This window comes from Falco peregrinus, chromosome 2 (assembly GCF_023634155.1).
Source record: "Falco peregrinus isolate bFalPer1 chromosome 2, bFalPer1.pri, whole genome shotgun sequence".
In the NCBI taxonomy this organism is placed as follows: Eukaryota; Metazoa; Chordata; class Aves; order Falconiformes; family Falconidae; genus Falco; species Falco peregrinus.
In genome coordinates, this window is record NC_073722.1 from 96,726,265 (window position 1) to 96,749,699 (window position 23,435).

The 23,435-nt window shown below is 39.2% G+C and overlaps 1 protein-coding gene across 1 annotated transcript in view; it reads left to right on the top strand.

The window, feature by feature from the left end:
* Positions 1–23,435, top strand: part of DNAH10 (dynein axonemal heavy chain 10) — a 57,037-nt gene that overhangs the window by 19,716 nt on the left and 13,886 nt on the right. Inside the window, exons 26-59 of the mRNA XM_055797212.1 lie at positions 282–515; positions 617–739; positions 1,530–1,763; positions 2,297–2,520; positions 3,023–3,292; positions 3,387–3,570; positions 3,861–3,995; positions 4,407–4,559; positions 5,121–5,309; positions 5,419–5,565; positions 6,457–6,648; positions 6,818–6,936; positions 7,107–7,265; positions 7,553–7,688; positions 7,817–7,939; positions 8,438–8,572; positions 8,886–9,102; positions 9,578–9,697; positions 10,627–10,772; positions 11,181–11,333; positions 11,868–12,128; positions 12,803–12,975; positions 13,348–13,441; positions 14,521–14,688; positions 14,998–15,186; positions 15,804–15,975; positions 16,875–17,078; positions 17,871–17,951; positions 18,357–18,554; positions 19,200–19,361; positions 20,092–20,266; positions 21,143–21,324; positions 22,070–22,206; positions 23,088–23,305. Of these exons, the coding sequence (XP_055653187.1) occupies positions 282–515; positions 617–739; positions 1,530–1,763; positions 2,297–2,520; positions 3,023–3,292; positions 3,387–3,570; positions 3,861–3,995; positions 4,407–4,559; positions 5,121–5,309; positions 5,419–5,565; positions 6,457–6,648; positions 6,818–6,936; positions 7,107–7,265; positions 7,553–7,688; positions 7,817–7,939; positions 8,438–8,572; positions 8,886–9,102; positions 9,578–9,697; positions 10,627–10,772; positions 11,181–11,333; positions 11,868–12,128; positions 12,803–12,975; positions 13,348–13,441; positions 14,521–14,688; positions 14,998–15,186; positions 15,804–15,975; positions 16,875–17,078; positions 17,871–17,951; positions 18,357–18,554; positions 19,200–19,361; positions 20,092–20,266; positions 21,143–21,324; positions 22,070–22,206; positions 23,088–23,305 (5,807 nt within the window). The remainder of the gene's footprint in view (positions 1–281; positions 516–616; positions 740–1,529; positions 1,764–2,296; positions 2,521–3,022; positions 3,293–3,386; positions 3,571–3,860; positions 3,996–4,406; positions 4,560–5,120; positions 5,310–5,418; positions 5,566–6,456; positions 6,649–6,817; positions 6,937–7,106; positions 7,266–7,552; positions 7,689–7,816; positions 7,940–8,437; positions 8,573–8,885; positions 9,103–9,577; positions 9,698–10,626; positions 10,773–11,180; positions 11,334–11,867; positions 12,129–12,802; positions 12,976–13,347; positions 13,442–14,520; positions 14,689–14,997; positions 15,187–15,803; positions 15,976–16,874; positions 17,079–17,870; positions 17,952–18,356; positions 18,555–19,199; positions 19,362–20,091; positions 20,267–21,142; positions 21,325–22,069; positions 22,207–23,087; positions 23,306–23,435) is intronic.

A 23,435-nucleotide genomic window follows, 5' to 3' on the forward strand; every position in this document is an offset into this window, starting at 1 on the left:
ATGATGTGACTAATGGCAACTAAGATCAATAGTTCTGTTAATAAGCTACCGCATGGCACAGAATCCTAGCTATTGTGGCATTGCTAGCAGTATATTTGATTTCTGTTATTAAAATAAGCAAGTTTGGCCTATGAAAAAGGATCCAAAGAAGGATCTATTCTGTTGCCATCATGTTTTGAAACAGACCCTTCTTTATAAACCAGAGTTTCATTTTTATGCTAAGATTATAGTTTTCTGGTTCTGGAAGACTGAAACCTGTGTCTTTTTATGCTCACATGCAGGGTGTGAAGGAAATAGCAGAAACATGGGAACACCTGAAGTTCACTGTGCAAATGTACTTCAAAGGCACTGAGAAGCGAGGCTTTATTCTGGGATCTGTGGATGAAATTCTAGAGATTCTTGATGACAACAATGTCAATCTTCAGAGTGTTTTAGGCAGTCGATTTGTGGGCCCTTTCCTTTCAACAGTTCACCACTGGGAAAAAACTCTGTCATTTATTGGTGAAGTAATTGAGGTAGGAAGGAAAGTGCTGGACTAAATAATTATTGTTTATTATTTATAATCAGTTTTCTATTGTTTGTATTTTTTTCTTTAATGATAACATTTGACTCTTAGATCTGGATGGTGGTTCAGAGAAAATGGATGTACCTGGAGAGCATCTTTATTGGTGGAGATATCAGATCACAACTTCCAGAGGAAGCCAAAATATTTGACAGCGTAGACAGGATGTTTAAAAAGGCAAGTTACTTACTTGACTTGTGATCAGCATAATTATTTAGTGCATTTTACTTCCAGTTCCATAGTTCACTGTAGTCTTCTGTGCCATTTGTAACACTGAGAATGGTATGTTACAATGAATTGAATATGAGATTGGGGAATCCAGGAACTCATGTTTTGTTTCACAGCTGTCATAAACAGAAGACTTCCCCTGATTAAGCTAAAGTGGACAGAGGTGTGATCCTTGGTTGGCAGTATGGGGCAGGCAGAATCCCCTTTTCCTTTCATTGGATACATCTTTTTACCTTTACGATGATAATAAGAAGCTTAGATGTGTTTCTATAGATTAAGGACCTATATACATGCTAAAAAGACTTTTCTGGTATAATCTGTTCTCATACTGAACACATACTCCCACTATGAATATGGTTTATTTCTCTTTTTCCCGTCTGCAAAACTGAGATAGTACTGTGATTCTGAAATGCTCTGTTTGTCCTTTACCTCGAGGACCGCTGTATGCAGGAGCAAATTCAGGTATATGCTTAGGCTTGCATGACTTAGGATACAGGTTTGTCTTGCTTTCATTTGCTTTTACAGTAGTATCTCCATGCTCCCAGCTTTGAAAGCATACTATCTCCATGTTTTCATGCAGCAGTTCAGTAACAGGAAGTCATATTTAAAACCCTTAATTCAATTCTCTTAAGAATCTATACTGCTTGTGCTGCTTCTATGCTTTGTCAGTAGTTAAATATAATTTAATATAATCCATTGTTGTTTAGTATTTTCTGAACTTTCTTTTCCTTCTATGTAGATAATGGATGAAACTGTAAAAGAACCAGCGATAAAAAAATCCTGTGAAGCTCCAAATCGTCTATCAGACCTCCATCATATAAATGATGTTCTGGAGATATGTCAGAAAAGCTTGAATGATTATTTGGATTCCAAGCGAAATGCTTTCCCAAGATTTTTCTTTATATCTGATGAGGAGTTGCTTAGTATCCTTGGGAGTAGTAACCCGCTTTGTGTCCAGGAACACATGATAAAGGTACAATGTCTGGCTTTCCACAGTACCTTGTACTTTTAGGTGCTTTAAAAAGTTTAACAGACTACACTGTACATGTTGTTAAGGATGGGCTAATATTTACTGCATACAGAGAGCATCCTGGCAGCATCTTGAAGAAGCTTCTGAATAACCAAATCAAATCTGATCAATAGCCTCTCCTGGTTCTCATACCTGCCAGTAGCAGTTATGGTAGAGGGAAGCTGGCAGAGGAACATTCAAGATACACCAGAATGGCTAACCATTAAAAAACCTTCCTGTAGCTCCTGATAGATCTTTATTTTCTAGAAAAAAAATCAGTGTCATTTGGGCCAGATCATCTGCTTGTTTACTTTGCAATTGGGCTGCTGAGCTATATATCAGAATTTGTATTTGATTACTTACAAGTCAGATCCATTTCTCTATAATCCATGGAAATTTTCTTTCAAGATTAAATGGGGGCTAATGTAATTAAGCACTTACATATTTGAAGCTTTGTTTCTAAAATGGCAGTGAATTTCTTTGTTGGTGCATTTCAGATGTATGATAATATAGCCTCCCTGAGGTTTCAGGATACTGATAGTGATGAGACAATTGCAACAGCCATGATTTCAGCAGAGGGAGAGGTGATGGATTTTCGGCAGGCTGTAGCTGCAAAAGGCAGAGTGGAGAACTGGATGACAGCAGTGCTAGCAGAAATGAGACGAACGAACAGACTCCTGACTAAGGAAGCTATTTTTCGATACTGTGAAGACAGAAGCAGGTGAAACAATCAGTGTCAAGGATAGCATAAATGCTTTATGTATTATTATGAGCCTGTTGTGATATAGAAAAGCAAAGACAATTTTTTAATTTGTACACAATTTAGCCTGTGTTTCTGTATGTGGAGGGATATGAATACATGCATGTGCAGTATTTTAACTGACCAGAAAAAACTTGTGTTATATATCATATCTAATTTCCTAAGTCTTGGCGGTTTATTTTTAGTGCTGTGTGCACAGTATGTTTTTCTTGCTATGAATTGCACTTGGCAATCTTTACACATGGAATCGGCAACTTTTCTATCAGAGTATTTCCTAAGCTTTTGAAATGCTACAGCACACCTTGATAGAATTGTTTGGTTCATGTTGTAGTTGTTGCAGAAACAGGAGGAACAACTTCTTCTTTTTTTTTTTCCTTCCCTTTTTTACTTTTTTTTCCTATCCTGATCAGTTACTTGGAATAAACAGTAACTCAGACTTCCTCACTATATGTATTTTCTGTAGAGTTGATTGGATGTTACTCTACCAAGGCATGATGGTGCTGGCTGCTACTCAGGTGTGGTGGACTTGGGAGGTAGAGGATGTCTTTCGGGAAGTGAAGAAGGGAGAAAAACAGGCAATGAAACTTTATGCTAAAAAAATGCATAAGCAAATTGATGACCTGGTTACCCGCATTAGAATGCCTTTGAGCAAAAATGACAGGAAAAAATACAACACTGTTCTCATTATTGATGTTCATGCCAGAGACATTGTTGATACATTCGTAAGAGACAGGTAAACACTGCCCCCCAACCTACTGAGAAAATACCAAATGCATAAATTGTATTTCCATCCTTTTACGTCATGTGAGCAAATCTCTCTTGTGCAGCGTTCTGCAGGCTCAGGAGTTTGAATGGGAAAGCCAGCTGCGTTTTTACTGGGACCGAGAGCCAGATGAACTGAATGTGCGGCAGTGCACGGGAACATTTTCCTATGGTTATGAGTATATGGGTTTGAACGGACGTCTTGTGATTACCCCGCTTACTGATCGTATTTATCTTACACTCACACAGGTATATATTCGAGGAGATTTTTACTAACAAGGTCTTTTAAAATACACTTCTAGGCAATCACATAATTGTTTTATTGCCACTTCCTGTTATCTCCTAGATGCCAATGTGAACACTAATGTGTTCAAAATCAGTTGTGGTATCATAACGTGATTGCCTCAGAGATAATATAGAATGCATTCACAGATAGAATTTGAGGCTTTTTGTACCCAAGGGTTTAATTTGTGATTTTGCTACCAACCTTATATAAGTTTAATCCAAGCTTTGCTTTCCTTTTTGGTTGGTCCCCAAAGGCTTTATCAATGTTTTTGGGAGGAGCGCCAGCAGGGCCAGCAGGTACAGGGAAAACAGAAACAATCAAGGATCTGGCCAAAGCACTGGGCTTGCTTTGTGTGGTGACAAACTGCGGAGAAGGCATGGATTTCAAAGTAAGTTAAAGATCTGTGTTCTCTGATAAAGTGCCAGTTACTGCTCCTTTTTGGTCCCCATGATAAAGTCATATTCTGAACTTCTGCATAAGTATCTCCCTTAAAGATACCATGCTGATTGATATGAAATATAGTAAAAAAATACCTATTTTGAATAAATTCCTGAAGGAATTTCAGGTGCTTTCAAGGAGGGGAGCAATGACTAGGTGGTATGTGTTTAAGCTCATCATAGGCAATCTGCACTTGGCAAGTAATTACTGCAAGACCTTATGACAGATTGCTAGCTTCTGCATATGTAAATATCTAGAGGTTTTACCCAGTCATTAAGAGTTTTAACATACTCCAAAGTTTGTTGATGCTGAGTGTTTAATACATTCATTGCTGAGAAGTTTTTCTTCTTGTTCCTGATAGGCAGTTGGTAAAATTTTCTCCGGTCTTGCCCAGTGTGGAGCATGGGGATGCTTTGATGAATTCAATCGTATTGATGCTTCTGTGCTTTCAGTCATTTCTTCTCAGATTCACACTATTCAAAATGCTTTAATGAATCAGTTGAAAACATTTCAGGTAAACATTAAAAATGAAGAGTAATTGTGAAGGCTGATCTTGTTTTTGAGGCCGAGATTCAGGGTTAGACCCCATCATTCGATCAAAGGGCTGCTCCTTCTGTAATTCATTTGCGCTGAACATTTCAAACTCCAGAGTATGTACTCTCATTTTCAGAGATGTTAAATCCTTGCTGATTTCCTAATCCTTTGCTAGGTTCTTCCTTTGTGAAGTGGGATAAAAGTCAGCTAAATAGGATAACAGTAAGCAAATGGGATAATAGTATGCTAGTAATTACGGAGAGAAGTAACGGTGTGGATTGTGAGGCTTTATTTACTGATATTTATTGGAATTCAAAGCCCTCAGACAGAAAATTTGATTGAGTAGTGTGAAATGTTTTGATATTTATATCCAAGATACAAACAGTGGGATGAATGTAACTGGATGACTACCTAAAGCTAAATATTTTAACATGTTGTCTTAAGTAGGTGCCCCAGTATTGCTGCTTTTCTGTTTGAGCAAATAGTACTATTTAATTCAATTCCAAATATGCATTGTTCTAATGTTTTCTTATGCCTTTAGTTTGAAGGGCAGGAAATTACCCTTGATAGCCGTATGGGCATTTTTATTACGATGAATCCTGGTTATGCTGGCCGAACTGAGCTCCCAGAGTCTGTAAAAGCTTTGTTCAGGCCTGTGGCTGTTGTTGTACCAGATCTTCAACAAATCTGTGAAATCATGCTCTTTTCTGAAGGGTTCCTTATGGCGAAGGTAAGAAAATTTTATTACTGTCCATACCCGTGTATATACCTGTGTATGGACAGCCAGTGTTTGGTTGTGGCTTACACATTTGTGATTCTCTAACTTAAATCTCAAACAGATCCTTGCCAAAAAGATGACAGTGCTATACAAACTGGCAAAGGAACAGCTTTCTAAACAACATCATTATGATTTTGGACTGCGGGCCCTTAAGTCAGTGTTGGTGATGGCTGGAGAACTGAAAAGAGGATCAGCAGACCTCAGTGAGGTAGATCTGCTACTTAGTTACCCTGGGAGCATCATCGTTTTCATTAGGAAGAGGATGTGTTTACACATCTGCTGTAGTTTGCATTGGAAATAGGAGCATTGGTGTTATTTGTCTTATTCGTTCACTTTGTTCTTACTGAGTTTCATTATGCCCTCTGCCAGCAAATTACCATCAGAACTCAAGTCAGAGTAGGGAAATCTATAGAAAATGAGGTATTTTACTTTTTGTTAAGTACAGGATGCAAATAGCCAGATGAATGTCTCTGGATGAATAGCGAAAGGTGCTTTTTGAACAGTGAGTGCTCCAGTTGCGCAGTTGTTAATTGTGTAGCTTAAGTAGTACAGTAAACTTATAAATGAAAATTTTTCAATACTGCATCACTTTTTATGGCTTTCTTTTATGATTGTTTTTTATTTCTATATGTATGGTTGTGATACCCAGTTGCCTAGGGGAATTCTGATTCAAATTTCTTCTTAAAAACTTGGAGACAGCTGAAGGAAACCCTCCTCTAAAGTTATGTACAGATGCACATTGCAGGTTGGCAGGAAGTTTGGGTCTAAATGATGCTGTCAAGGCGACTACAGAACTTGGGTAGTTCATAAGACAGTTGGTTCTTTTAACATCAAATCAGGGAAGCTGCGACGTGGGCTGCTCCAGCCATTTGGCATTTGGTTAATATGACAGAAGCCGGCAGTGCATTATTCTTGGATATTGGTCTGCTTAATCCTTATAAAATAACCTTTGTTTCCACTAGCAACTGATGCCAAGAAAACATCCTCAGAGCTGTACTGCAGTAATCGGGCACTAGTTTTTAGAGATATTTGAAGTTACTACTTGTTGGATAATTGGTTAGCTATTTGGTAAAGATTGATTCTGCTATGTGTTGTCTAGGAAGTTGTACTGATGAGAGCTCTGCGAGATATGAATCTTCCTAAACTTGTGTTTGAAGATGTACCTCTCTTCCTTGGCTTAATCTCCGACCTGTTTCCTGGCCTGGATTGCCATCGAGTCCGCTATCCTGATTTTAATGATGCTGTAGAACAAGTGCTGGAAGAAGGGGGTTATGTTGTTTTACCAATCCAGGTATAAAAAATGCTAATTGCATGAGGTTTTTTTGCAAATGTTAGGCTGGATATGTGTTGCTGCTCTCTGGTGTGGCTCCAGGAAAGCTTAGCTGGTACAGAGCAGCTGCTGCTCTTGTCCATAGAAGAATTATGGACAGCAGTCTATTAAATCAATATTTGTTTTTCAGGTGGATAAAGTAGTTCAGATGTATGAGACAATGTTAACTCGTCACACTACAATGGTAGTTGGACCTACTGGAGGTGGCAAGTCAGTTGTCATTAATGCTTTGTGCAAGGCCCAAAACAAGTGAGTGTATAAAATTTGATGGGTGGAAATCAGGTTGTAAAATGGCATAGTCTGCATTATTCAGCTCTGTGTAGTCATCACAGGATCAATAGCTGACCATAATATTTGCTTGGGTTAGTATGAGATGGTGTTGTGTCATTTTAATATTGCTTTTCTTGCTGTATCTTTAGGCTGGGATTATTGACAAAGCTTTACACACTAAACCCTAAAGCTATGAGTATGATTGAGCTTTATGGGATCCTTGACCCTACCACACGAGACTGGACAGATGGAGTCCTGCCAAACATTTTTCGGGTTATCAACAGGCCTACTGACAAAAAAGAGCGAAGGTAGACAACTAGAAATTATTGTGACCATTTTTAGAAACTGAATTTTACAAAAAATATTAGATAATGCACTATTTAAAAACAAATGCTAAATAAATGGAGAGTGTCTAGGGGTCTTTCTGTCTTCTGTAAGTTTCTAGCCTCAGTGAGATGAATGGAAACTATGCAATTATGAAAAATGAATGGGAGGCTTGAAAGCACCTGGATTGACACCATTGATGGCACTGGATTCTGAAATATGTTAGTAAAATCAGAGCTTAGTCAGTGCCCCTTGGCTCCTGTATCCACAGGTACATTCTGTTTGATGGTGATGTAGATGCTCTCTGGGTTGAAAACATGAATTCTGTCATGGATGACAACAAGTTATTGACCCTAGCAAATGGGGAGCGGATTAGACTTCAGTCGCACTGTGCTTTGTTGTTTGAGGTAAGTAGTGACTGTACTGTGTAATACAAGGGAAGGGTTACATACAGATGGATCTACAAAGCTGAAAAGCAGTTACTGTGGCTGTTCTTTGTTTAAGTGTATGATTATCTTGTGTGATTATTTTACAGGTTGGCGACTTACAGTATGCATCTCCTGCCACTGTATCCCGCTGTGGAATGGTCTTTGTAGATCCTAAAAATCTGAAATACAAGCCCTACTGGCAGAAGTGGATCCAAGAAAGAAGAAATGAGGTGGGAATTTCTGCACTTGTTCACATTAAATACTGAACTGTAGACAGCTGTAAAAAAAAATTTGCAAAGACAGTCTAATCTTCTGATAAAAAATCTAATCACTAGGCCTGTGGCAGAGGGCTAAAGAGGGTTCCCAGCTTTTCTAATTTGTGATTGTTTCTGAGAAGTGAAGAACAAGAAAATGAATTTACCTGATCTCCAAAGAATTAACAGTGAGCTTAAGTCCTTGTTTCTTACATTTAGTTTAAAAAACCAAGTCCACAGGGAGCTGCAGTAAGACAACTTAGTTGCTAGCACCTGATGCTAGCACCCTCACCTGCTCACCAGTCCATACAACAGCATCACATTTCTTCATGTGACTGTGCCCTGTCTTTGGTAGAAGTGACTTCTTCAGGAACAATCATACTTGGTCAGCCAGGTATTCATGGGAAGCTCTGCTGTCAAAAATTGGCTTTCCGGGTTTCTGTGTCCTGAATCATTGTCCTTTTTGTTCCTCAGCAAGAGAGAACTGAATTGAATCGTCTCTTTCAAAAATATGTGCCCTATCTTACTGATATGATTGTAGAGGGAATTGTGGATGGCAGACATGGGGAAAGACTGAAGACCATTGTTCCTCAAACAGATTTAAATATGGTAAGGAACAGAGAGTAAAGGTTGAAAAAGTTTACCTGAAAAGAGAAATGGAATGATAGAGAGAGTAAAATGTTCCAAATAAAGCATGGTAGAGTCTGTGCTGAAATGTCAGTTTGCTAGTGATGAGCACCAAGAGAGAAAAGAAACAGTAATTTCCTAACAGTGCTCTTCTAGTGTCATTAATATGCGTATCAGTACATACACCTGGAAGGATAAAGGATCAGCAGACACTCAAAATGGTTGAAAACGTATTAAGAGTTTTCATGCACCTAAATGGCAACTCTATTTACAGTTTTGTCTTGTTTTACAACAGGTGGTACAGTTGACTGTGATGCTGGAAGCTCTAGTTGTGGTACAGCCTGATGATCCTGATGTTCTGGAGTGCTTTTTCTTGGAAGCTTTGTATTCCTCCTTAGGTGCTGCTCTTGTTGATGCTGGGAGAATTAAATTTGATGAAAATGTTAAACGTATTTCCTGCATGTCTACTGTTCATGATGACAACATCCTGGCTAAGCCAGGGGAGCTGCCAGGTAGGATCTCATCATAATTTAGTCTGAATTCCATTGATTATATTAGAAAAGTGTTAGTTTCCACGAAGGCAGAGCATCCTTCTTCCTTCCAGCTAGCTATCTTGGCTACAAAATATGGTCTCTGAAGGACTATCACTGAAAACCACATAGAGATACTGATGCTAGATAACTGTCAGCTACTGGTCTGTCCTCACAGAACAGTACTTTTCTATGCCAAGCTGCAGAGATAAACAGTGAAAAGAAAAGTAAGACATGAAAGTCAGTGGAAGGTGCTTAAAAAGCGATAATATGATCCAAGTGCTGGATTAGGAGAATTTTGGTTGATGTCTTAACTGGGTTAAATGACAAGTAAACAGAACACAGTGTTGCCCAACTTGGTCCAGAATCCTACCCTTCACTTTCATTTCAATCAGATTATTTTCTTATGAAATATTTCAGTGTCCTAGAAAACTTCTAGTTACTTAATCATTTGCAGGTCAGCTGCCAACTTTGTATGACTTTCACTTTGATGGATTTCAAAAAAAGTGGGTACCTTGGATGAAACTTGTTCCTGAATATATTCATAACTCTCAAGTGAAATTTCTTGACATTCTAGGTGAGTGTAAAATAAAATACAGTGATAATATGTCTTTAATTTATAATGTGCTGCCACTGAGTACATGGCAGTTAACATGAGACATCCTCTTTCTTTACTGAAGGTCTTCCACTTAGGTTCAGTTTTTTGTGATGGCACAAATCAATTTCTTTAATATTGTTGTCACAGTGGTTTAGCAGGAATAGAGTAGATATTTACAGCACTGTGTAATAGAGAAATGAAGAAAGGATTAAAAGCTTGTTTCAGTTAATAAGGGTTATTAGGAGCTAACAATGCCTTTTACAAGCTAGAATAGCAGAATATTCATGGTCTACGCTACCAGAAGCTGTAGGAAAAATGCCGGCTCCATGGTTCAAGTACTTGGTAGTTAAACATTACATTCTTAAGGCAGTTATTGGTTGTTACTCCAAGCACTGTGTAATGGTGACAGGTGCTTTTCATAGTTAAGGACAAATTAAGGCAGGTTACTTTACAGTAATACTTTGGCAAGCACAGCTTAACTTCACTGACACAGGAGACAATTATATGTTCTCTAAAAGTTGCTCCTAATGGCAGGCAATTCACAAAGAAAAAAAATCACCTCTGTAGAGTTCTGGGAAAATGCCTATGATCCAAATAAATCCTGATTATATCCTTGAAATAGGGATTAAATGGAGTTTAACCAGTCCATGACCCTCCTATATGGAAGATAACTTCTTTTTTAATATATCTATAGGATGAGCGATCCTGATGATAAAAGCTGAAAAGAGATGGCTGAGCAATTAAAACTTTTTTTCAGCATTGTTAGTGAGTTGATATTTCAGATTTTGTCTTTGTACAACTGCATGTTAATACCTTGAGAGTCTGATCCAGCACTATTCTATAAATATAAATCCCCAGCTGTACTGCATTTTAATTTAACCTGCCATCATATTCATGATCTTTTTCAGTGCCTACAGTGGATACAACACGCACTACTTGGTTACTGGAACAGATGGTAAAAGTAAAACGCCCAGTTGTTCTTGTAGGTGAATCGGGTACATCTAAAACAGCAACTACACAAAACTTCCTAAACAATTTGAACAAAGACCTTAATGTATGTATGAGGCATTTTGTCGTCTTTGTAAATCTGCCTTTTCATTCTTTGTCCTTATGTTAAATTTGCATTGTGAACCCTGAGTCTGTGGGTAGCAATGTTGACTTTAGTAATGTGACTGCAATCTTCACAACCGAACTGTGTGAATGATTTGAGAATCCTTCAGGATCAAAGACATTTGATCTACCATGTACAGATTCAGTTTGATAAAGTAAATATGTATTATTGAAGTGCTAAGAATGGGATTACTTTTCTTTTTCATCTGTAATTCAAGTGAATAAATGGACCATAGAAATCTTTCCTGTATGTCTGACACTCTAATATAAAGAATATTTTTTGAATGCGCTAGTTAAAAAACCCCAAACAACAGATAAAAATCCATTCTTATCCATTTCCTCTCCTTTGCAGCTGCTGCTAGTAATTAACTTCTCTTCTCGTACAACATCAATGGACGTTCAGAGAAACCTAGAGACAAATGTAGAGAAACGAACTAAAACCACTTATGGCCCTCCTATGGGAAAACGTCTCATTGTTTTCATTGATGATATGAATATGCCACGGGTAAGTGCCATTAATTTGCAAGGTAGTATAGAAACATTTCGGGTGGCACTGACATGGTCTCTTCATACACAGAGTCAATTAATTACAAGTCAAAGATATTTATGGTAAGTGAGTAACTGGATTTCAGTTTAGGATCTTCAGAAAGTGGGATTTGTGTGCAGTGGGGAGTGTTTCTGTCTGTTACAGTATTTGTCCTATATGTAAGAGAGATCCTATTGGATCATTTCTTTATGCCATTAAAATCATGTCTCTGTGGCCTGATACTGGCTGCAGGTGGTGTATTGTAGAAACCATCCCTTTCTCTTTACAAAGGGAGCAAAAGAGGACATGTGCATTTAGATTATCACAGAGGCACTTTTCCCATAGGAGACATTGGAATGAATGTTCACAGTCAGTGCCAGAGCTTTGCAAAGTGTCACTTAGTCCTTGTGATGTTCTCCAGAGTATGGAGCACAATATTTCCACATTTTATAGCAGTAATTGGCATGCCGATGTACTGTGCTTTGAATATCTTGACTCTTTTGTGTTACAAAGGTTGATGAGTATGGCACACAGCAACCCATTGCCCTGTTGAAGCTGCTGCTAGAGAAAGGTTTCTTCTATGACCGTGGTAAGGAGATGAACTGTAAACTTCTTCAAGACCTGGGTTTTATTGCTGCCATGGGGAAAGCTGGAGGAGGTCGGAATGAACTTGACCCTCGATTCATCTCACTCTTCAGTGTTTTTAACATGCCTTTTCCTTCTGAGCAATCCCTGAGTTTGATCTATGCCTCCATCCTGAAAGGCCACACTGCGGTAATTTCACTGTTTTTTAAAGGATTGCTCAACAGGTTTATTATTTTGAAATATAAATTTACTTCTGTGCTTTCGCTAGACCTGAAATCTTCTGTTATCAGGCTTTCTTATATTTAGAACCTCATGCAAACCTTTCCCTTCCTCTTCTCTTTCTTGATGGGTTTACAGTGTTTTGATAAATTCTTGAGTAATAGGTAAACATTCAAGTCAGCAGGTCATTTATAAACTTGGTGCTTTTCATAGGTTGGAACCTGTGAATGATTTGGTTATGGTTCCTGTAAAGAAAAGCAACAAAGATCAGCAAACTTTTTCCTGAATGACAGTAAAAAATTTAATGTAATGCAGTAGACTGCATTACTAGCAGATAACCTGCAACTTTATATAAGAAAAGAACAGTTTATTTTTTCTGTTAAAAAAGTGCTGTGGAAATTCCGGTCATTGAGTTCAATGTTACTGTCAGCACTCTGCAAGCTCAGGAGTGAAGATGGGGCCTGTCCAAAACATTCAACTGCACAAAGTTCATACAGAGGAATACGAATTTCTGAGTATGTTTGCCTTCAGTTATTTGAAATACACCAAGCAGGTTTAAAAGCTGGAAAGCAGAATATGTTTAATAGCATTGAGTTCTCTTGGGACAGTCTCATGGAAACACCTCTTCTTTCTCATGTTTGCAGATGTTTAATCAGTCTATATCAACCATCTCTGACAAGATTACTGCATGTACTTTGGAGCTTTATAAAATGATTACTTGTGACCTACCTCCTACTCCTTCCAAATTCCATTATATTTTTAATCTGCGGGATCTTTCCAGGGTCTATAATGGACTTATTCTTACAACTCCAGAGAGGTAAGAACAGAAAAATTGTCTCCAGTGCTCCCACATCTATTTATATTGCATGAACCTAGATGAAGATGAAGTAATATGGTATATGAAATCAGTCATGTTTGGACACTTTTCATTAGACCTTTGCCACAATGAGAAAATGTTCAGTAACATCCGAAATTGTGATCTTACACTTGATGACAAATGCTGGTGCATTACTCTTTCTTAAATTAGGTATTCAGAGGTAAAAATGCAAGCAAATTAGTTATTATGAAAAGAACAAAACCAAAAAGAGTAAAGTAAGTCAGTCCAGAATTTGGTCAGTGTTATTAACCATATACCTTAGGCATCATGTCAGCTCATTTGGTGCAGTCTGATATTTCGATGTGAATTCAGGTTTCGAACAGTGACCCAGATGGTGAGAGTTTGGAGAAATGAGTGCCTGAGGGTTTTCCATGACAGGCTGAATAATGAAGCAGACAAAGCATTGGTGAGTAATTTCTTTCAATTTTTAGTAGTCACTGACTGTTACTATGGCAACTAATTTGCAACAACATTACCAACTGTTGCACTCTGGTCTTGCAGTCAGACTGCAGATTTGTCTAACCACTATATTGCTCCATTAATTATAAATGTGGCCCATGGAGTTTTCTTTTCTAAAATAAAGTGACTATGGCAGACTAAGTGAGCAGATCTGCTGAAGGAAAGGGTCACTTGGTTTGCCTGTCCCGGAAAATTGGTTAGCAGGGGCACAGGTGACAAAGTGTGAGAGCAGTGCAGGAAAAAACTCAGGAAATCACTTTGAGTCAGTATTTTCCTTTAGGAAGGACTGTATCAGAATGTGACTATACAATCAAGTAGGGAAAAGAAGGATAAAAGCCAAGTCCTTAAACAATGGAGTCAGTTTTGGCTGTTAGGCAAACTGGAAAATGCTCCAAATTATATCTTAAAACACAAGAGAGAATTATGACAGTTTTATACCTTGAGAATTAGGGGAGGAATTGGGGTAGATTTTACTTACATATAAGCAACTTGTGAAGCAACTTGCAAAGCAACTCGCTGAGATGAAAAGAGCTAGATTAAGATGGCTTCAGATTCTTCTGCTTAGAACTTTCTCCTCTAACATACAAAGATACATTTCCAGCTCAATTTTCAGAACTCAGAGTAATTCTATCACAACTTTTTTGTATTTATACATTCATTCAGACTTACAAGATTTGTGAGAAATCTAGTTAGGGAATCATCTATGAATGTTGAGAAGGAAGGTTTATTGAAATAATATCTACAACAATATATGAGAAGGTATTTTTTTAGCAGGCTTATCCTTTCCTGTGTTAAACTTCTGGAGTCCATTGGATTGAATGGTTGTTAAACTGCCTATTAGATCATTTTAGATCATACATAGAACACAATAGGAGGCTTTGGTCTTTAGACCTTCTAGTGACATAAGTATCCCCTTGAAATCGGTCAGTATTTGAGCAAGAATCTGCATTATCACCCTTCTAAGTGTTACTGGATTCAGAATCATCTGCTTCGTTGTGTTGCCTGACTCATTTCATATCCTTGAAGGTACAAGGTCATATAAAAAGCCTAATCAAAGAGAATTTCAGAGATGACTTGGAGCAGGCCATGAGGGATCCTATTCTTTTTGGAGATTTCAGAATGGCACTGAGTGAAGGAGAACCTCGTATTTATGAAGATATCCAAGACTATGATGCAGCAAAAGCTCTCTTTCAGGTAGTGTGCACCAGCTTGGAGCTGTGCCTGATGCTGTTTCTGTGCCTGAGGAATGGGCGGGAGCCTGCCTCAGACTAGGAAATCTGTTCTCTTTCTGTGTGCACATAGAATTTATGTGCACTGTTATCCATTTGGGGTCTGCAGTAATAAATGTTGAGGATCAACTACAGAGTCAGCAGTGTTTTCCAACAGTTTATTTTCCCTGAGGAAGGGGAAAGGAATAATGCTGCTAAATGGGTTGTTATTTTATTAATGTTATTAATTGTTTCACTGGTCTCCCAGTAACATTCTGTCCACCTTTCTCTGCAGGAGATTTTGGAGGAATATAATGAAGTTAATATTAAAATGAACCTAGTTCTTTTTGATGATGCTTTGGAGCACTTAATCCATGTACATCGCATCATACGGATGGATCATGGGCATGCCTTGCTGATAGGAGTGGGAGGCTCAGGAAAGCAGTCTCTAACGAGACTGGCTGCCTATACAGCTGGATATGAGGTAAGTGACCCTGCATCTTTGCAGTGAAAGAAGACAAGGAAAGCAATACTGTGATCAGGATTAAATTGGCAGGGGGCTGGGGGAGGGAAGTCAGTCAGCAAGATAAGATCAGGCTGGTATCTCTTCCCTGTGGAGAGAAGAACAGGCAGAGGTGATTGCCAGGAGGTATAGAATAATGACTGTGGGTGATCTGGGCAAGAAGCTGTCAGTGCCTGAATCTGGGTTTTGGCACTGGGGACTGAAAACAAGGATGGGTCTGGCAGTGAGCAACTAATAATCTCTAACTACTGCTTTTGTTACTTATCTGTCTTAGAGCAGCACCGGTGTGCTTTTGTGGAGGAACTTTGTTGTGATTGATACTGTAATATTTCAGATAGGAAAGATGTATTTTCAGTCTCTGGCAGAGGATGAACACAAAGCAATTTTGAAAATGCAATCCTTCAGGGTTGGACAAATGTAATTTTTAAAAATAATGTAGTGTATAATTTATTTGATTCTTAACATTTACTGATGTTAGGGGCCAAACAAAAACCCTTGATCCAGTCCAATTGAAATTTAGAGTTACCATCATGTCTTGGGTCCATCTGTGTCTTCTCAGTATATGTTTGTATCTTTAGGTATTTGAGATCATCTTGAGTCGAGGATATGGAGAAAATAATTTCCGAGAAGACTTGAAGAATTTGTACCAGAAGCTGGGTATTGAGAACAAGTCAATGGTCTTCTTGTTTACAGATACCCAGGTAGCAGAAGAGAGTTTCCTGGAACTCATCAACAACATTTTAACTTCAGGTAGCATAGGCAGCCTCAATTGCTCCTGATCAGTATCTACTTGTGATTTATAATCTCAAACGTACCCTTGATGCAGCTATTACTGTTTCACCCTGCATCCTCTGCTGCTTTAGTTAGTTACACTTTTCTGTACTACCTGAAATGATCTTGGCCTTAGTAATGGCTTGTCATCTTCTTACAGTCATTTATATGTATCAGGGAAGGCTATAGGGTTAATTCATGCTGTTGCTGCTGTTGCAGGAGTTTCAGATTTCTTCCAAGACTGAGGTATAACTTCAGCTGCATTTGGACACAAACCCACCGTCTGTCCCATTGGCTTTTGGATAGCATTCACCTGAACTGAAGCAACTGCTTATATATATATGTCCTGAAATCTAGTTTAGTATCTTTTACTGTATGCAGCAGCTGAAAATGAGCAGCAGCTGGCACTGTGTGACCACCCTCTCTACAGAAGTTCCTATGTCTGATTTGAAAACAGATGTGTTAAATCTTATCCCTTTTCCTTGGTCTGCTTATGCCTATCATTAGGTAACAAGCAATATTTGCCACGTGATTGAGAGAATGAAAATGTGAACTGATAGTTCACCAATGAATATTTTCTTTGCAAAGTTAGAAGCACTTTATGTTCTTGTGACATGTTCTATGTTTTGTGTATGTTGCTGAAGCCCAAACAAAAATTAATTAATTATCCCTCTAAATCCCTTTGCATCATCCGAAGTACTGCCCCTCTATTTTCCATGGGGGCTGAGGGGAGGAGGAGAAGCATAGGTTAATAGGTTCATTCAAAACCACCCAGAATAATTTTTGCAGAACTAGGTTTCTCATCTACCCTGTTCCCAGCCACACTGTTTTCTCTTTCTGGTTGTTCTCACTAGCATTCCTCTGCCCTTATGTTACAGGAATGGTGCCAGCCCTTTTTCCAGATGATGAAAAAGACACCATACTAAGTCAGATTGGAGATGAAGCTACTAAAGCTGGCATGAACCCAGCTAAAGAGAGTCTCTGGCAATATTTTGTAAAAAAATGTGCAAGCAACCTTCACATTGTCCTGGGAATGTCCCCAGTTGGGGCTAATCTGAGAACATGGTGCAGAAATTTCCCAGGTATCAGTTGTACACACTGCTTAGTCCCTTTCCTGCAGAATACAGGTTTGCAGGCAAGAGAAAAATCTCTGGTGGACACTCAGGGATGTCTGACAGCTAAAGTTAGGCAAAGCAGGTTTCATGATCAAGGATTTACAATGCATGATTTTTTTCCCCCTAGTTAATTACCACATATCAGTGAGTATTATTGATTAGCATTTACCAGATCAGTTCATTTTCCAGCTGAATAGCTGGAAATCAATTGGTCATCGTCATTGAAGCGGAAATATACAGCCTGTGTCTGCAGCCTCTCTTCTGTAGTTTACAGAAGAATGTGTGGTATTAAATCATTATGAAACTAGGATGGTGGTAAGAGAAACAGTTTTGTATCCAAAGCCAAAAAAAGGGGCATGGTTGGAAGGACACCCACTGGAGAAAAAACACCTGAGCCTGGTGGATGTTACGCTTCAGCAAGTGGCTGAAAGGAGTCCTGGGAACTGAAGTGACGTGAAAGATGGGTACGGGTGAGAATCCTAACCCAAGCATTAAAATACCTTGTTGCAGCTCTTGCCTGCATCCTGTAGAATGGTACAGCCTAAAGAATAGTACAATGGGGTTAGCACGGCACGAGTGCAAAGTTGATTGTATACTATCAAAATGGAAGTATTGACTTTGTGATAAATTTTATTGCTAAGCAGGAGTCAAATAAGACAGATCCTACAGATTCTTGATGCAAATAAGGTTGTTGCCTGGCAGATTAGGGTCTAGTTTTGCAAAGGAATTTTTCCGATAACACTATCCTTTTATTTTAAGGTCTTGTCAACAACACTGGTATTGACTGGTTCTTGCCATGGCCCCCCCAGGCCTTGTATGCAGTTGCACAATCCTTTGTTGGTATGTAAAATGTCAGTATTTTAATGCATTGACCCTTGGGATATCCTAAGAGATAAATATTTTACTTTGCAGTTATTGTAGATAATTTGATTTCCCATTGTCCTTGTTACTTTAAGTCTAAATGGGTGATGCAAAATTCCAGTCAAAAAATGGTTTTGGATGGAAGTTTCTTACTCACATAGATCTGAAAAATTGCTAAAACTCAAGTTCCTGACTCTGCAGACAATGTGGCCTGCCTGCCAGGAGGCCCAGGTTCTCTTTTGACTGTGCCTTGGTCTTGCTCTTTACCCAAGAAGGCAGACTTTTTTTGCCTGGCTTAGATATGCATAAGGAAGATGGTAATCGGCTTGCTCTTAAAAAAAACCCAAACCTTTGACATTTTTCATTTCTTCTGCCCGATTTTAGGAAATAGCACACGCATCCCATCGGAGAGCTCCAAGTCAGTGATTGAGCACATGGTTGTGGTGCATGAATCTGTAGGGGATTTCAGCAAGAGGTTTCTGCAGAAATTGAGACGTAGAAACCATGTCACACCAAAGAATTACCTTGATTTTATCCATACTTACTCAAAATTGCTGGAGGAGAAAAATGAGTTCGTTTTAGGTGAGGCTATGTAGATGTTTTCTACTTTTGATAAGTGATTTAAATGTTTCTAAAAGAAAAAAAATTGTGGTGAGAATCCTGCATATTACCCGCATTATGCAAAAATGATGTTATCAGTACTGTCTCAAATGCTATGCTGGCATTGAGTTTTGACATTGGAGCAACATCCTGGCCACAGGTGAATGTTCAGGCTCTGTGTGTCAAAGAGTGCGCTCTCCTCAAATTCTTTTGTGCATGAACCCGAGCCTGAATCTCCAAACCAAATGCTCCTTTGCCTGGGGAAGAGTTTGATTAAATCTAATACCAGCTCAGCTTAGCTCAGGGTTTGACATTCTTCCTCAAGCAGCAATTCTTACTCATACTTCAGTGGGCACTGAAATATGTGAGAAGGATAAAACATAAACAGTGTATGGAAAGCAAGTCGTGGCACAGGGCCAGTCCGTGGCAGCTCAGCTCAGGCAACATTAACACTGTCTTGGGTGGGAGGCTTAGGAAAGGAAAAATCTCTGAGTCATTTTCCTTTCATAACCAAGGTTGCCTTGCTGCCATGTGCACCTATAAGCATATTTACCTTCTGTGAGATTGTCTGTTGCTGTGTGGTAGTACACAATCAATGCATCACTAACATTTCTCCTTTCTGTCTAGCACAATGTAAACGTCTGGATGGGGGCTTAGTTAAGCTGAAGGAAGCTAGTGTACAACTGGCTGAGCTGAACAAGAAACTTGCTGAGCAAAAGATTGTGCTAGCAGAAAAATCAGCTGCTTGCGAGGCTTTGTTACAAGAGATTTCAGCAAACACAGAAGTAGGTAGGTAGTTTACAACTACCCAAGTGTCCCACAGGCTATGCAAGGCTCACATAGTCTGTGTTGTGTTGTGTTGTGTTGTTGTGTTGTGTTGTTGTGTTGTGTTGTTGTGTTGTGTTGTGTTGTTGTGTTGTGTTGTTGTGTTGTGTTGTGTTGTGTTGTGTTGTGTTGTTGTGTTGTGTTGTGTTGTGTTGTGTTGTGTTGTGTTGTGTTGTGTTGTGTTGTGTTGTGTTGTGTTGTGTTGTGTTGTGTTGGAAGACCCTCTAAGAGCTCCAGCTGCTTCTAGAGGTAACCCCCTTGTTCCATTTGTGCTGACCTAATGTCATGCTAGCAGAGCAGCTCTTCTGTCTTGCACAGATTACTATGTGTTTGGCGTACAGTACTTTACACAACTCATAACTATGTTTGCCTGCCCTTGTCTTCCCTTTCCAAGGTGTAGGGCGTAACATGGGAAAGAGGCATTAGCAAGAAAGGGACCTTCTGATTCAGAAAATTACTATTAGAGAAAAACCAGAGGGAAGCATAGGAGGAAAAATTATGTATGCTGTTGTGTGGAACACTAACAGTGTTCCTAACCTGGTGATAGAACTGTTAACATTGGCAAGCTAGCAAGAAAAAGGTACTGAGTTGATGGTAATTTCTGATTTGCAGCCAAGAACATATCTATATTAGCATATTAGTATATGTTCTGCTTACAAAAATCCATATATGGCCCTGCTTTTACAATTCCTAGCTGAGGAGAAGAAAAAACTGGCTGAAGAAAAAGCTGTGGAGATCCAGGAACAGAATAAGATTATTGCTATGGAGAAGGCGGCAGCTGAGAGAGCTTTGGCTGAAGTCATGCCTATATTGGAAGCTGCCAAACTGGAGCTTCAGAAGCTTGACAAGTCTGATGTTACTGAGATCAGGTGACTCATTTGGATGTACAGTAGCATAAACTCTTGGAAATTCATGGGGAGACCCTGGTTTGCAGGGTCTGAGCCTTTCTCAACTGCATGTGAAGATAAGGACCTCAGTTGTCTGAGTGCAGAGGCCACAACAGAATCCCCTGATTCCTTGCCCAGGACTTCCCCTCAAGCCCGTTTTTCCAGTCTTTTGTTTGATGTCTTCCCCATATTTATCTATGGTGTGCATTTCTCTGATGCAATAGAAACTGCTGTGGTTTTTGCCTGAGCAGTGGGTGTCTAAACTCCTTTATGCCTCGTGTTTTTATTCTGTGTGAATAGGAACCCATACCAGTTATTTTTCAGGGATGCTTTGATAGCATGAAAATGTATTTTTCTGCTGAATTAACTTCCCTCTATGGTTTTTATAATACATCTTGTATTTGGGGATAGATATAAAAGCACATCCCGTCCCTGACCTGCATCTCCCTGAAATAGCAATGGCTCTCCCTTCCCTGCCACACTTGTTTAGTTTCCTTTCTGTTGTAGATCTCTGGATTCTTCCTGTACTGCATATCGTGATGGACAGCTGCTTCACTGCCCTAGGGAAGAATATCATGGCTCAGGATTTTAGGCCTTCCACTGTTGAAGTCCTTAATATTTCATTGATCAAATTGTCTGAATACAAGAATTAGTTTTGAGCTTTTGACTAGTTAATAATTTCTCATCTGGCCTGGGTGATCTTTTTCACTTTATGTAGGATGACTTACGTACTAGCTCTTGTTCTATTGCAATGACCCTCTTAACAGGAACGTTAAGAGGGTCATTGCAATATGTCTGGCATCATGTGCTTTGTCTCCTCCTTTTTTTCCTCCATTGTGTCCTTAATCTCTTTTCTAGATCCTTTGCAAAACCCCCTAAGCAGGTGCAGGCTGTTTTGGAATGTGTTCTTATAATAAGAGGTTACAAAGAATTAAACTGGAAGACAGCCAAAGGGATGATGTCTGAGGCAAATTTCCTGCGATCCATGATGGAAATAGATTTTGATGGAATTACTCAGAGCCAAGTGAAATCTGTCCGAGGTAAATTACTGATCTGTATACTTGGAATGAATGTAGGATCTTGCTAATGTGATTAGCCATGTCAGCAGCAATCCTTCCAGTGTTGTTTGGGAGGGTGGGATTCGCTTTGTGCAAGTGGACAGCACTGTCCGCAATGCTGCAGATGTTGCACTGTTGGGATGGCTGGATTTTTCAGGGTGCAAAAACCTTCTGCTATGTGTTATATCCAGTTTATACCTTAGCTAGGGTCTTATGCACTCTGGTTTAGAGCAGGCAAGAAACAAACAGGATAGGTGAGCAGGCCTGCTGTTTGTTTTTAGACACTTAGTAGAATTATGACCTCATCCATGTGGTGGCAATTAAAATGTGATATATACAGGGTGGAAAGAAGATGAGCTATATCTAAAGCTTATGGGCCAAACTTTACACGTGTTCACAAGGGTGTAATCCAGAGTAGTTCCATTAAGAGAGGAATTTGGCTCTTTGAACAAAATTGCATCTGATTGCTGCACAGAAGACAACCCATGGTCCTGAATGCACTCCCTTCATGGAGAAGGAACTTGAGAAATCACTTGCAATATTGTGCTTGTATTGTTACAGCCCAGTAGCTTCATCTCAAGGTCAGAGTCTCTTTAATATTCTGACAAATGTTTCATATTGTCTGTCACAGCATTGCTTGATATTGCTGCTAGGGGAAGCTATTTCTCTGAGGATTTCTGCACTGTAATTCAAGTCACTTGCAATATTTTTGTGTTTGCCCATTTAGCTCTGTTAAAGAATCTTAACACTACCTTCAGTGAGATGGAACTTGTGAGCAGAGCAGGACTTGGAATGTTAAAGTTTGTTGAAGCAGTGATGAGCTACTGTGATGTACTTAAAGAAGCCAAGCCAAAGAGAGAAAAGGTAAAGTGTGTAGATTCAAACTCAGAGGAGGATGAAGCATGATCCTGATGAGAAAAATAATACTTGACAGATTCGTAGACTGCCCACTTCTCTTTGAAGTGCTTAAAAAGAGATGTTTAGGAGAGCTATTGCAGTAGGAATGAGGCAGGTACTCAGTTATAAATTGCTATGTTTGTTGTTGTGTCATAATGCTGGGATATGGGTTCCCATCCATGCCAGTGCTTGAAGGAGGAGGGAGGATCATGTTCAGCTGGAAATTTGTAATCTAACATGCTTAGAAAAACAGTTTCTAGCTGTCTGCTGAAAACAGACTTCAAAACACATGGCATCTGGACAGAGCAGTACACAACATCCGTGTCCCCTAAGCACAGACCGTTTGATTAGCTGTTTGTTTCGAATGGCTGGGAAGTTAGCCGTCTTACCAAAGGAATTCTAATGTCCAACCAATGATGCTGGGAAACTTTCTTCAAGAAAAGGTTATTATATACAGCTGACTACTGAGAAAGATGATGAGTCTGACTGTTTTTGAGGCCTTCAGTATTGTTGTTGTTAAGCAGACAGACGTCCTCTTTTGTCATGGGATGACAGTCCTGCTGACCCCCAATGCCAGCAGGACTGCTCACATGCTTTAATGTACCTTGTGGGTACAAAACTCTAGGATATCTATCTGCTTTGGAACTGCAGTATCAGACCATGATGTGTATGTTTGGAACAGGGAGAGGTGGGTGAGAAACAGTGCCAGTTATTTTGGCTTAAAATGTTTATTACCAGGACATTTTGAAATATCTGAAATAGCCAAAAGAAATCTGAGAACTTGAGACTTCTCTCCAAAGCCCCCCTTTCCTCTGATATTCTTGTGTTTCCTTCATAATGTAATGTAGGTGGCTAGGCTAGAACGGAACTATTACTTAAGTAAGCAGGAACTGGAAAAGATAAAGGCAGAGTTGGCTACCATTCAGAATGAGCTTAAAGCTTTGGGGAGCAAATATCAAGAGGCAATAAAAGAAAAGCAACACTTGCAAGAAGAAGCGGAGATTATGCAGAGAAGATTAGATGCTGCTGACAAGCTCATCTATGGCTTGAGATCTGAAAACAAGAGGTAAGTCTAGATTTGAAGAGGAACATTTTTGACATCGGAGGGTCATGTGCCAGGGATAATACCTATCAGACTTAAACTTTTTGGAAACATCACTTCCTGTGATATCTGTTTCTGAGAAGAGCTAATATCC